We start from the raw sequence: 14,641 nt of genomic DNA, 5'->3' as shown, positions 1-14,641 counted from the left end.
AAGTAGGTGACAGCTTAACGCAAGAACCTGGTTTTAATTTTGTTTCACCTACATACTAGTACACTATCTTAAGAAGCTAGAGAAGCTTCTCTGGGTTTTTTAAGAACATTTGTGGGTTATTTTAGAGGTTTAATAAGTCATAGAGGAGGTTCCAGAATACCTTAAGTAGATTCTTGGGATATTTTTGGTCACAGATGAATTCAAGGTATGTTTTAGGAAGGTCTAGTGTCCAGAGAGCAGGTCATATCATACTTAAATAGTTTTAGCCCCTTAATGGCTACTCAGAAGGTTTTAGGAGTCATTTTGGAGATTTTAGTGGCAGCTCCAAAGGTTGTCATGGTCTTTGAGAATGTTCTGAAGGTTCTTTAGCAGGTTTGCAAGATGTTCTAGTGATCAGTAAAGAGTTTCTATAGTGCACTCAATTACACAACTCTTAATACAAGTGTAAACGACCACCGAGATTTAATGTAATTTGATCACTCACACTGATGGACCAGGTGGTCAGGGACACATTTCACCCTGAAAAGGACGTCATCAATGCAGGAAATGATGGTGTTAGAGTGACAGGACTGCAACTGACGTTTGAAACAACAAGAAGCCACGCCATGCAGAATGGTCTGTCTCATTTCCTTTTGATTTACTGTTAGGTAAATTATGTATTTTGGCCCCCTTATGAGCCAAGGTAAGCGGCAGATGTTTATGAATACACTGCCTGTCTCAGGTGATTTCATCTTTTAACAAGAAATCACAATATCCCCAGACTCTGTAAAAATTGCTCAATTTTAAGGGAGCGTTGAGCAAGGAGAGAATGATAAAACTTTGCGACACATCGACAGCAAATTCAAAAACTTTTCTGCCTTATGTAAATTAGGAAATAAATGCAAAACATAAAGTTGCTTCCTTCTGCTTTAAAATGGTTGGTTTGTCATGGCATTGTTGTGCCAGCGTGTCTGCTTATGTGTCTGAGGTACATGCCTTACCTGCCAATATTTAGTAGCTGTTTGACCACACTGTTTCTACTGATTTCACCATTTACACTTCATTTATGAACGAAGACACTTTAACAAACATTTGAATGACATTAAACATGTCAAATTTTACAAATACATTCAACAGTAGCTAATTTAGGCTACATCTTTGTCACCTGTGGAGAAAGACCACAGACTCCCTTAAAAATATGTTCAATTTTGAGACTCTTTGAGTTCGGAGAAACACAATACGCTTTGTGAAACAGTGTCGATGACAAATTCTATTTATCTACAATTGTATTTATCGTCTTGCAAATTCAGTGCTATACATGAAGTTATTGAGATGCATGCTGAGAAGCATGCCAGGTGTGAACTGACAGACTTAGAGCTGTCGACTTGGGATTGAGATCACCTGAGATGCATGTTAATTCCAGATATAAACAACCTTGTGTTTGATACAGTTGAGACAGTTTTCAGGGTCCTCAAGGAGGTTCCAGTAGAGTTCCAGAGGTTGTACTAACAAGCAGCACTGAAGTTGTTCCAGGGGTTTGTCACACACTAATATATTATACTATATTGTTCTTAATTTCTTATTATAGACAGTCCTCGGCTATTCTTGTTTTGTGTGCTGAATGTATAGTTGGGAGAAAATAGGGAGAAATGTACTTAAACTCAAGACAGCAACCTTTGCTGTGAATGTGTTTACTTTGTTTTGCTGACAATATTTGTTCTGTGCTGAGTCTAATAAACATCATAGCAAATAACACAGTGAAAAATGCCCTTTCAGGCATCATATCCGCTGTATATCACTATTATTCTGTAGTGCCCTCTATCATCTGTAAGTTACCTGGCCACACTTTCCGGAGAGTACTCATTCACACAGGCAGGACAATTTTATGTATTTCTATGAAAAAAATATTACACCAGTAAACCATTTTGTGACAGCTTTCTTGCTTTTACAAATCACATGTGTCAAAATATGTTTTACTACCACTCCAAATTGCACCGGCAATTTAAACGAACGAGAGAGCGGACAGACCAGCACAACCTAAACAGGAACAGAGGAAATGCGGGGCTTTAAATTTCTAATGGGCCTTAGAGATGGAACAAGAGGAAAACGTGGGGAAGGGGGGAGGAAGACAGATGAAGGATGGGGAGAGGGTGGATGAGGGGAGACACCCACAGTGACACAGAGAGATGAAAAACCTGCTGAGAGAGACATTTAGTCATCACCAAGCAGGACGACAGTTGGCGTGGTCCCAACCCCCTCTCAACTCAGAAGATTTACTTGTCATTGCGTCTCCAAACCTCATTATCATCTTTTCTATCACTCTATCATCAGAAAGCAAGGCACGACAACCAAACGGAGGGAAGAGAGGGAAGGACGGAGAGAAAAGGGTAGACACCTCTGATTTACATGCCTCTTAGAAACTGAGATTGCATCTCATTAGCATGTGCCATAGTTTATTGTGTTTGGCTGTCAAAGGAAAAAATGGAGCAGAAAAAGGATGAGCTGGCTGCTGAGCCATCAAAGCTGCGCTCTGTGTGGTGGCTTGCCAGCAGTGGTGGCTGTCTGCTCGCACAAACTTGGTAACCCAAACGCATAACCACGCTCTGACACAGGCATAAAGAGATCCCAGCTCTTACACATAGAATAGCGACGAAGCACCAAAAATCTGACACAAAAAGGACAATTCACGCTTGGGCACATCGACATACATTGGTATTAATAATCAAAGGGAGATTACGGCTTGAATAAATAGACATTTCCAATTGAATATAGATGAGTACTTGAAGCTCTGTCAGTGTGTGGTCTGAATATGTTGTGTGTGAGCACCTGTGTGTATTTCTGCTTCTTTGAACAAGTGTGTATATCCGCACACTGTGAAAGCTAGATGAGAAAAAGTTAAAATGCATCCCGATGTTTGCCCCGAGACCTCGATTTCCATTTGTCTGTCAGTGCCTGTTGGCCAATCCCTCTTCCACAGCATGGCTGAATTGATTTACTGCATTGTTGCACCGCAGGCTAAAACAGATAACATGCTACCACTGTAAATCACACAGGGGCATGGAATATAGAAAACATGGGTATGTAGAGGAAGTGTGACGATTGGTGATTGATTCACAAATGTTAATTTTAGTCAAGTGAATGTCAAACCAAATTATTGTTTTTTGTTTTTTTTTTACCTCTAGCAAGGAGGTTATGTTTTCACCCATGTTCATTAGTTGGTTTGTTTGTCAGCAGGTTTACACAAAAAAAGTACTGAGTGGATTTCTACAAAACTTGGATGGAGGATGAGTCGTGGCCCACAAAAGATGAAATTAACTCAGAAAGATCCAGATAAAGGGACCGATCCAGGAATTTTTTCTCACTTTCTTCAGTATTTCTCTCTCTTTCTCTGGTGCCTTTTGCAAAACTGCTCTGCCTCTTCATCTCCCCTGCCACTAACCCCCCTCAGCCTTCGGTTGAGCCTTTCAGGCAGCATCTCTTTTTGGCTGCTACCTTACAAAACTAGCCACCAGCAAGCTCCACCAGAAAGACCCCTGCAAAAATGGTTTAAGGTTATAGGATTAGAGCCAAAACTGGGGTAAGACTCTGGCAATCCTAGGATTGTTTGCCGGATTTGTATGCAGCCCGAAAGGAAGTTCTGTTTGAGAGGCGCAAACACGTGGCACCTGTTTTATTGTTCTATTCTCACTGAGATGACAGAAGCTTGTGACAACACAAACACTGTCATTGGTTTGATTGATAAATAGTCAGCAGATTTCTGATGCGTTTCTAAAAATTGTGGTGAAATCTGAGTTGACAGAAGCAGAATGGTGACTGACAGGACAGTCTGTTGACGTGACAGAAATGAGAATCAAAAGTGGAGGTGTAAAAGGGCACATCGAGGGGTCACCAGAGAGAGGGAAACAAGATCGACAGCAACAGTCAAAAGACTGAGATGGTGAAGAGTGATATTGGAGAATGGAAATAACAGATGAAGAAATTGAGGCACACTCAAGATGGAAAGTGATCCACCAGGAACAACGAGAGGAGGCTGGCAGAAGCAGATTGAAAACTACATTTGCAAGTTCTTTGCATTGAAGGGATCTGATCTCGCCGAGGGAATGAATTGCATTTAGTCAGCAAGCGACTTGTTAAACTACGTCACCAATATGACAGTACTATTAAGGTTTATTTTGACTCAGTCAAGAAATAAAATCCCAGAGGGCTACCACAGTGTCTGATTACACTATTGAGGTGGGCCACTGTAGGCTGGCTTCTTTTGTACTTTAAGAAGTAGAGACCTTACTCATTAGTGTTATTTTTTCTTGCACATCCCTGTGTTGGGACAATATATTTCTTAACAGAGAATGTGTATGGTCAGCCACAGTGCAGCATCCAGGTGCAAGAGTGACTTGAAATGGCAATCATTTCAAATGCCCTTTGAAAGGATAACCTAGACGCAGGAGCTGCACAGCAGTGTAGCTGCTGTTCTTACAAGACTGAAAGCCCAGAGGACCACAGGGCTGTTCAAAGAAGTCTTGGAGAATGCCACCATTCTGGCTGAAGCAGCAGATATTTACATCCTGATGTTATACTAGGCCAGGCTAGGTGCTGAGAAAAAAAACTGCAAAGTTAAAACTTCTGCATCATTGAGTGAAAACTATCAGCCACAGAGTCTAGAGGAGCATTATCAAAGCAGCCTGTGCTTTATCATTTTTTATGCTCATATTAAGGAACTCCAGAGGTGTTTTGAAGGGAAGGAGAACTTAAAATCAGACAATACACACCCTCATAGATCTGTCAGAGCAGGATGCGGAATATGAGCAAGCTATTAAGGGGTTCATGGACAGGTTTTCTGAATTTGAAGATGAAAAGCAGCTGCTGACTGAGCTAAAGGTGTTTTCCTCTGCAAACAAAAGCTCCGAGAAGAGTGCAGGTTATAGAGAGAGCGCTGAAAAGGCATGAGACTCTGGCTGTTTTCCCATCACTATTCAAACTGCTGAAAATAAATACTATTAGTGTCTGCAGGCCCTGTAGGAAGGTCGAACAGAGTGAAAGTATGCATCTGACATGACTGTTGATGAAAGTTTTCATTATTTAAAAAATAACTAACAAAATAAGAAATTAAACTAAGTTTCAATTCCTGGATTGAATTTTTTGTCCAAAAACTCTCTATTATGTCTCTTTTTTTCCTTTTTCTTTCTCTTTTCTCTTTTTTACAAAAAACAGCAGCTTGTCGACTTCTACCACTCATTTTCCAATGTGAAATCATTGCAGGAAGGGGTATTTGTGTGCATAAAAGCAATGCTGTCAATAGCCATGAATTTCCATCAGCATTATTAGAAAAAGTCACATTAGAAAAAGTTGATTTTGAATTTCAAAGTTCTGACAAAGCAAATATCTACATTGCTTTTTCCACTTTGAGAGAAGGGGAAGCTGTTTCCTCCTTTGGCATCTCGCAGGTTTCCTCCTATGTTTCTTCTCCTTCACTTTATTTCTGATTGGCGAGCAACTGGTTTTGTTTCCTGTTTATGATTTGTTCTACTCGCTGCTTAAACCGCCTACTTCTGATGAAATTCCACTTTGCACAGCCTGGTTTGTACACTCCAAACCAGTTGATGGAATGAGCGCCCAATTCACATTTCTAAAGTATGCTTTATATTTGCAATGATGGAAACACAGCTATTGTGACAAACTATTCAGTGTGCAGTAATGTTATGCATAGAGCTTCCGTAAATGTATTCTCCCATCTTCCTGCAAATACACAGGGTCAAGGTAAGCGTACACCTTGAAACTTGCCATCGCAGTTATTTTTTCATTATGCCTGGCTCCTGACACCATAAAAACAAAAAAGCACACAGTGTATAACACAACAAGATACCCTTTCAACCCTCCCACCTGCTCTCTGTTTCACTTTCCCTCCCCTCAACATGTTACACCTAAAAATATTGGCTGGGTTTGTTTCTCAGATCAATAGAAATAAAGAAGCAGGTGGCTTTGGGGTCATTTCACCAGGGAATGGAGTTCTCCACTAGTTTAATGGCACATCCAGCCACCGGAAGGCAGATGGATTAATTCCTCGAGCTCGCACACACAAAAATTCTGCCATAAAACACCCATTGTTTTCTCTATGTGAAAGGACAAAGGATGATGAGTTTCTGCTCTGATGGATTAAACAGATTTAGCAGGGTTTCTGTTCAAACACAAAGCTGGCACCATCGACAACACTATCCTGTATCTTTTTAAAGGGCAAAGACAGGAGGCCTCCCTGTTTTCATTCACAAAAGGACAGTTTTATTGGACGTTATACATTATTCATTATGTTAAGTAGATTGAGATACTACATTTGTCATCCAATCTTTCCCGGTCTCTCACCTAAACCTCCCCGTTCTCATATTGGATTTGCTCCACCTGACTAGGCCCCTCCCCCCACTTCTCTGAGTCATCGAGGGCAGTCAGTGACTCATGCCTTCGCCCCTCTCCGCATGTTTGTGTGATGGAGCGAGTGTTGTGATGAGGGTCCACTCAGCGGGCGTACAGGCTTGGCTCAGTTAATAATGAAACTAACGAGCGTCAGCCCAAATGAGCTTTTAATGGGCTCCGTCTACCTGCGGCTTCAAAAGAGAGATGGGATGCAGGATGCGTGAGGGGGGGAGACGGAGAAAGACGAAGACAAGACAGGGAGAGGTCGTAGACAAGTGGAAGAGATTCAAAGGATCAGTAATCAGAGGATTTATTGTCACCTTGGACTGTGACGGCCTGGGATCTAAAGAGTACCAGAGGAGAATTTTAGTGAGACGGCCTCCTTAAAAATCCTTTGAACTATCTGTGCTGGGTGAAATTACCTCATTGTCTCATCATTACCTTATAAAATGTCAAATTTGTAATCTAAAAAAACAATTAGAAGCCTGGTTTGGCGTCAACAAATTCTCAATAAAAGCTCAGAAAGACATTTAAAATGACACATCAGCCATTTCACTAAGAAGATAGGGGTTTAAAGTCCCCATGGATCCAGGTTTGGCTCCTGGCAACCTGGAGCGGAGTCAGCAAGGACTACTTTCCAAACTAATGGCAGCTATCTACATTAAGCAGCAGCGAGCGCTTACTTTAGCAACGAAGCTACCAATATCTGTCTATCATAAATCACCGCAGTACTCCCACTGGCCTCCGTTGTTGTTCTCGGAGGCTGCGTATGGCGCTGGTCCAGAGCTGTTCATCAAGAAGCTGCTGGTTATCAGTGTGTTTGTTAGCTCTACTTGTTGCCAAAGTAACTGCTATCAGTCCAGACTGCTCCAGACAGAGCAACCCGAGGGCAGCAGAGTGACAACCAGAATAAAACATGCCATAAAACATGAACCAGTTTCTGCCAAATCAGTGAATCAAGTTATGTAGTTGTGCTTTCGTAAAGTAATCAGGGAGGTCCAGTCCTCTAGAGATGTTTTTCTTTATATACATCCATGGCAATGTCATTAAACAAAGAAAGCTTTTAATGGACAAAATATTGATACACACTACAGGGTGCAGGATGAGTCGTCAACGCATTTAATGATTTTCCAGGAGGTTGTAAAATCTAGAATATAATTATGAATACCAACAAAATGGCTTATTTTGCTGCTTTCTGTCCTGATCCTGGCGAAGAGGTCACATGTGGAGAAAAACAAATGTGAAAAAAAAAAACTTGAATAGCGCTATTCTAACTCTACTTTGACTTAATGGGAACTTTAACTTTGCAGTTTTTCAGCCTTGTGCAAAGCTTAAACTCTCTCTTGACGTTAGTGTTGCCTGAAGATAAACTTAAATTATGTTAAGTTTGAAGTAGCATTATTTTGTTGGCAGCTGAAGGCAAGGGCTGCTTTTAAAAGTCTTCCTTCTTGGTGCATTAAAGATATTGTGGGACATCGAATAAACACATTCATCAGTCTGAAAGCTTGAGAGAGAGTGAAGAAATAATCCAGCCTAACTCGACGCCTCAAACATATCCTTGAATTTACTGTGCCGATACTTCTTTTTCCATCGGTAGTACTTTCACAACTTCAGCCTCTTAATGATTTCCTGTGATTCCTAGAATGACTTTGGGCAACCCCCAAAGAAGCGCTGTGTCCATTTAACATCCATAAAGAATTAATAGAGCAATTGAGCAGAAGGGGGTCAGTAGTATAAGAATATACCAGATCCCTGCATGTACAGAAGCTTTAACTATACTTTAACATTAATCAAATTGTTTCCTCACAGCGCTGCCCTTCACTTTGACGTAATCTTTTATGGATGTCATAACTGATGATCCGTTGCATGTGTGACCAAATTAACACGCAAATTAACTAAAAGATTAGGATTAATCAGAGAGATAGGAAAGAGAAAGCGTGCCAGGCCGCTGTGATGGATGTGTTGACTGTGCGGCTGACAGAGCAGCAGACATGTATGGAACTGTAAATAGACACTTGATTGATATGCAGTCCGGTGTTAGGGTTGAATCTCTTTTCAGGGTGCTGCAACATCATTACTCAAAACTGTGTGGGCACAGCTGTCTCCACAGGTGCTGCACCAATTGATGTAAGAGTCCAGGCTTTAGGTTCTGAAAGGTTGTTTTCAGAGAGATGTCATATTAAAGCAAATCTTGTTTGTTTGATGTTGACGTTTTATGTGACTGCTGATGGTTGTGTTTAAACTTCTTAAATCGCTCTTATTCTTAACCGCTTTACCAAATAGAAGTAAATAAAACATCATTCTTGCAAACACGCTGTCACTGTCCAATTTTTCTTACTGACTGGGTGCCTTTCTGGTGCAGAAAAATATTCTGCACTGTTTTTGTGTTTTTTATTATTGTGCTTCTGCTTATTGAACCATGTTTTTTTTTTTTTTTTTTTCACAGAGTGCCGTGATGTGTTGTTACCCATGATGCTGCGGGAGCTGAGTGGGGCACTGGCCAGTATGGCTGATGGGCCTCACGATGAAAGGAGAAATAGTTTAGAGCTGCTCAACAACATCCTGGAGGTCCTCAGCAGAGACAGTGTGGTGAGACACAGAGCAAAGAACACACGCTGTCATGTTTACACATGTATTAGACTGCATTCTAGGTGTTTGTTTTCAAAGTCGACATGTGGTCACATTGAGTGAATATATAGAAAATCCAATTGCCTAGGCCATATTTGTATGTGGTAATACTGCGCAAGGGGGAGACACCACAGGTGAAAACATAATTTCCTCACACACTGGTAAACTTTTCTTTAAGAGTGAAGCAAAACATACACATTTAGATTTCTGTTTGAGTTCAGATTTCCGTTCTGGAAAGTTCTGAATATTATCGGTTTATAGACCTAGATAATCTTCTTGGCATATTTGAACATATTCAGACACCCTCAAAATGAGTTTTCTTTGTTGTTTTTTCATATCTAAACCAGAAACCTCCACCTCAGTAGCATCCACTTTACATACACACAAACCTTCCATCTTTGTTTTAGGTTTTTGCAGAGGGTTTGGTCATCTATCACTCACAGCCTGCTTACAGTATATATCAGTTGTCACAAATTCCTCTGTAAAACCTTTCACTCTAATAAATCAACCAAATGAAAGGCGAATTTTAGCCTGGCTTCATCCATTGTTCATGTTAATTTAATTTCCAATGAAAGCCAAGTCTTAAGCTCTTAAATGTGTTGGTTTTTTTAAAAGATTTTCTTATGCGTAGACTGTTTATTTAGACAGTGGATAGATTTTTGAAATGGGAGAGAGACGGGGTGTGACATGCAGCAAAGGTCCGCTGGCTGGGATTCGAACCAGGGTCCGCTGCGTTATGTGGCATGCGCTCTAACTACTCGACTACCCGCGCGCCTTAAATTTGTTTTTTATTTTGGTTTCTATCTGCTCCAGAGCCTGAGCAATAAAGGTTTTAGTGAACGTTGACAGTTGTGTCAAGTTTGTCCTCGAGTGCCTCAGGTTTTAGAATGCATTTTTAACAGGTAGCCTAGGTCTAAAACGCCTGTAGTGTCTCCTCGTCTTGTGATAACACACATGTTTTTGACTCAAGGGCAGCAAGTTCCAAGCTGTAGCACATACAGTAGCATGACAAACTGCTTCTATTGAGCCAAGAGGCAAGCTCTCATTTTTATTATGTTGTTTTACCCAGTATATAAGAATAAGTCCCAATCATCCAAAGCTCTCTGGCACCCTGACTGGTTGCATAATCAAATGTCAGCCAGAAACAAAAGCCAGAGTGGTCACTTGAGGTGCACCCACTCACCCGGGAACAAGAGGCAACAGCACCACTTTAGACTATAGCTAGACACAAGCTGTGCCTTTCAAAAGATGAACAGGTCTGGAAGAAATAAAAAGAGCAAAAAAACAAAACACTAGCTGCTTCCAGCATAGGCAGACCAATCAGCCAAGACTGAACTGTCGAGTATAATTTGGTCTGAAATACAATACCACCCTCTTACAAAGCATTATTGTTTGGAAAAAGGTTGCATCAAATTATCCAGCCCATGAAGTAGAAGACACTTCCTTTATCTTTTTAGCGTCGCTGGATGAATTTCAACTACCCCCAATCTCTGCACCACCCCGGTGAAATGTGTCTACTGAAGAGCACAGTCAATAGCCGCGAGCCGTTTCGTCTGCAGTCATACAGTCGTGCAATGAAGCGGGCCTTGGCCAATTAGAGTCTAATTGATTTTGTTTCACGCATGTTGCCGCATGTTGGTCCTTTGAAACAAAATCCAGTTAGCTCCTGAACTAAACGCCTTTTAATACGCATGCACATGCAGAACAACCGCATCACCAGAATGGAGCCGAGGCCTGTTTAATTGCTCCTGCAAGTTGTTGACAGCCTGCTGAGTCTTTGAAGTGAAAGGTATGTTTTTTTTTCTCTATTTATTTGGATAACACTAATGAAGCTTGAGCCGAGAGAAGAGAGACAGTGAGAGAAGGCAGAGAAGTAATGAATGGAGTAGAGTGAACTTGATGAGATGAATTTGCGTCGGTTGAGGTGTAAAAAAAAAACAAAAGCAGGTGGAGGCAGAGTGTCAAAGGGACATGACGGGTACAAATACAATCATGTATAGACTTAAAAAACGAGTCATGCTCAGCCTCATAGAGGTTTTCTATCACAGTTTAGTTTCTTCTGTCAGTATTCTCCACTGAAATGTACACACACACGCAAACACACGCCGTTATGATGTGTGGTCCTTGAACTAAACATTAAAGACGCTGTTAGAGTAAGTGCTGGCTCGGATATTTCATTCTTGATACTCATGTTCCTATTCAAGTACAAACATTGCAGCAAAGTAAAAAGAACAACCACACACACTCATACTCACAAGCGCGCACACATACACTCTCACACAAAAACATATCAGACCTTTTCAAGCATAGTTAAACAAGAACCTTGACCGTACCAACACATGGTTCCTGGTTTCCAGACACTGTTGTTTGCCAGTGAAAAGCTTGTCACACACACAGACGTGTTACTTGTCCCAAAAAAAGGCAAACTATGAGGGATAAGTCTCTGAAATTGTAAGGGATAAAATGAACGAGAGCAGAGAAGATGAATGAAAAAGGCCTCATGGCTGTGCAGGGAGGATGATTGAATGGAAAAGCGGGACAGAGAGTTAACGGCTAAACAGAAGGAGGTGAAAATGTCTGTTTCATAGACAATATGGCGGAGGGATTTTACAGGAAAACATTACAGGGAGCTGGAGGGATGACAGTGTGAAATTGGAAGAAGGGAGCAGTGAAACAGATGGAGGTAAAACAACAGAAGTAGAGGAAGAGCTGCGATGGGAGACAATTTGACCTCCTCGCCCTCCGCCTCTTATTCGCTCCTTCCTCTCTCCTTTGTTTTCCAGCCCTCATCTCTCTTTTCCTCACTCTGGGTGGTACCTGATTAAGTTGTCACACCACAGATGCCTCCAAACGAGAGAGAGATACAGAAGAAGAGAGAGGCAGGATGGAAGAAAGATAGACAGATGCTCGAGACTGTGGGAGAGTTTGTGTTGAATTTATAAGTAGCTCTGTGTAACTTTTGTGTGTATGTGATAAAGGGATGATGCTAACAGAGAAAGACAGGAAGACATGGCTCACCAGAGCTTTCTCCCTTTATTATCTCCCCCTAGCCCCAAAACATTGTTTTCTGCTTTTTTTCTTTTTTATATCGTGTTGCCAGTAGAGATGATAAACCAGTCTGGCTACAGTTTGGAATAAATGAGTATCGACTTCCACGTGTTTGTTTTCAGCAGGAGAGAGAGAGAGCACAATGTGTCTCATCTCTCATCTTCCGGCTGTATGAGAAACTCTTTCCAGGAGACCAAAATACCTACAGTGAGCCAGAGAGATTTAGGCTTATTTAGGATCAACAGCTGCGCCTCAACCTCCCTATGTGTGTGTGTAGGTGTGTGTGTGAGTTTGAGTGAGTCTCAAATGTAAATGGGATGCCAGATGACATGCACGCACTTACAGTTGCGTTTATCTTTTCTATGTCCCGTGGCTGTGAGTCAGTGCGTTTCATGCAGTGTAATCTTGCCTTCCCGATTCGCATCAGGCACTTCAAATCAACTGCCGTCAGGCCGGCACACGCACACGCTCACAGACACATGCGCACACATTCACATTCACAGAGAAAGGTGTGAGTGGTGTGTTTGAAACTTTGAACTTTGTTCCTTTTTACCTACTTCTGTTAGACCTTCACTTTTCGTTTTTTTTTTAGCTTAGCATATAAGCTTATACAAGGACATACACACATAAAGTACACACACACACACACACACACACACACAGACACACTGTATATTTGGGTCAAGATTATGCTAACAAGGTTATGCACACACAGAGAGATGCAGCCTGCAGCACTAATGCTAAGGTGTGTTTGGATGTAGCAGATGCTTCACTTGTGAGATACTGCCCCCAGGCAATCCTGAGTCAGCTTCCATTGACTGATTCACTGTAGCTTTGTGTGTGTGTGTGTGTGTGTGTGTGTGTGTGTGTGTGTGTGTGTGTGTGTGTGTGTGTGTGTGTGTGTTTTATCCTGCGTCTATGGAGCCATGACTCCATAAAGGTGCTTATTTGACATATGCATGCATAGTTTTGAGGGATGGATTTACCCTGTTTGTTCTTGTGTGTCATTAGTTTAATGGGTCATCACACAATTTGATTTCTTTTCTCTCTTTCTTCAAACTTATAGTGCCTTACTAGCAAGCTCTTATTTTTCCCAACATATATTGACATGTTTCTGCATGTTCAATGTTAAATTGATATCAAGGATAGTAAGATTAAAGTAAAGCAAGTCACTTCATCTTAATAATATTGATTTTGTAATAAATCATTTTGTATCATCTTGAGTTTGGTTAACCTACTGTTATATCGAGATATATCTTAAAGGTCTGTTCAAGTTAAGCTGTGACATTTTCTGAGCTCACAGTATTTGAGTGTTCTTGCTCAGCAAAATCAGGAGCAAATCACTTTTGATGAGTCACCGTATTCACATGTAGAATTGCTTTGAAAATGTCTCCCGATGCACCAATAGTGATTCCACAATTATATTATCATACATTTATATTGAGATATTTGATTTAATGTACAGGTATTTTAGTTTGTCAATGATACCACTGCTACTCCCATTTTGTTTTCCTTTGAGTTGCCAGAAAATACTTTTATTCTATTTAGTCACAAACTAGATGTATGTATATTATCTCCTCATTGGTTCGTGTTACTGTTTTTTATCCTAATTACAAGAAGCGTATGGTAGTTACATAAAGCTTGCTGTTTATAAGTCTCGTCCATTGCAAATATTGAAAACATTATCCACAGTTTGTATTTTCCTTTTGCTTTAAATTGGTGAAACTGCATCACTTCTTGTGTAAATGCTCTCACAGAGCATGGACAGCATGTCTAGCCACTGTGTTCAGGTTTAACCATGCAGATGTCAAACAATTAAGATACTTTAACCAGGAAACAGTCATTTGACTCAGGACAAGTCTGAGCACAGATACAGACAGACTGTCAGATACTACTTTGTTTCCCTTTGGGGAGCTGGAGGAAAAGAAAACATGACAGAACAGCGACTTCAAAGCGAAGGGAGAGACAGGAATACAAAAGCAGCTCTGTAAATCCACATCCAAGTGCGTTCAAATGTCCACATAGAAGTGGATTAACCGAATGTTCTGGTGAGGATGATTTTCAGAAAAGTGAACAGACTTTAAAATTTCAGATTCAGAAAACTGTATTCTCTTTCTTGTTTCTTTTGATCGACCATCTGTTCATTCTGAGCCGAAATGAAGCTTTGGGCTGTGTGTGCAAACTTGGTTGTCTTCACAGCGAGGAGAGTTGATGAGACCGGCTGCACAAACAATACCTGACAATCTCAGTAGTGCCTCCGTGTGTGTTTTATTCATCAGAGGAAGGCTAACAATTATTTGTTTCCTTTTCTGCTATTCTCTTTATCTGCTCTCTGTCTCTGTTTTTCTCAGGGGGAAACATTTCAACACATCCAGGACATTGTGGTGTCACTGCTGAGGATAATCAACCGGACGGTCATCACAATGGGTCGAGAGCATGCCCTGATCGTGAGTACATTCAGGCACCATATATGCTTTACTTTCTGTAAATAGATGAGTCAAGCATGGCAAAATCCTTCTTGCTCCTTATTTTCTCTTTGTCTGATGTCTAAAGTGGAGCGGTGAAAGTCAGACCGTCTGTCAAC

The 14,641-nt window shown here is 41.0% G+C and overlaps 1 protein-coding gene across 3 annotated transcripts in view; it reads left to right on the top strand.

Moving 5' to 3' along the window:
* Positions 1 to 14,641, top strand: part of dock2 (dedicator of cytokinesis 2) — a 107,278-nt gene that overhangs the window by 36,528 nt on the left and 56,109 nt on the right. For all 3 annotated transcript variants that reach the window (XM_030396590.1, XM_030396589.1, XM_030396593.1), the window contains 2 exons: positions 8,828 to 8,970; positions 14,409 to 14,504. In XM_030396590.1, coding sequence (XP_030252450.1) covers positions 8,828 to 8,970; positions 14,409 to 14,504 — 239 coding nt within the window. The remainder of the gene's footprint in view (positions 1 to 8,827; positions 8,971 to 14,408; positions 14,505 to 14,641) is intronic.

Source organism: Sparus aurata, chromosome 18 (genome assembly GCF_900880675.1).
Source record: "Sparus aurata chromosome 18, fSpaAur1.1, whole genome shotgun sequence".
Classification (NCBI taxonomy): domain Eukaryota; kingdom Metazoa; phylum Chordata; class Actinopteri; order Spariformes; family Sparidae; genus Sparus; species Sparus aurata.
This window is presented reverse-complemented; position numbering and strand designations above follow the sequence as displayed.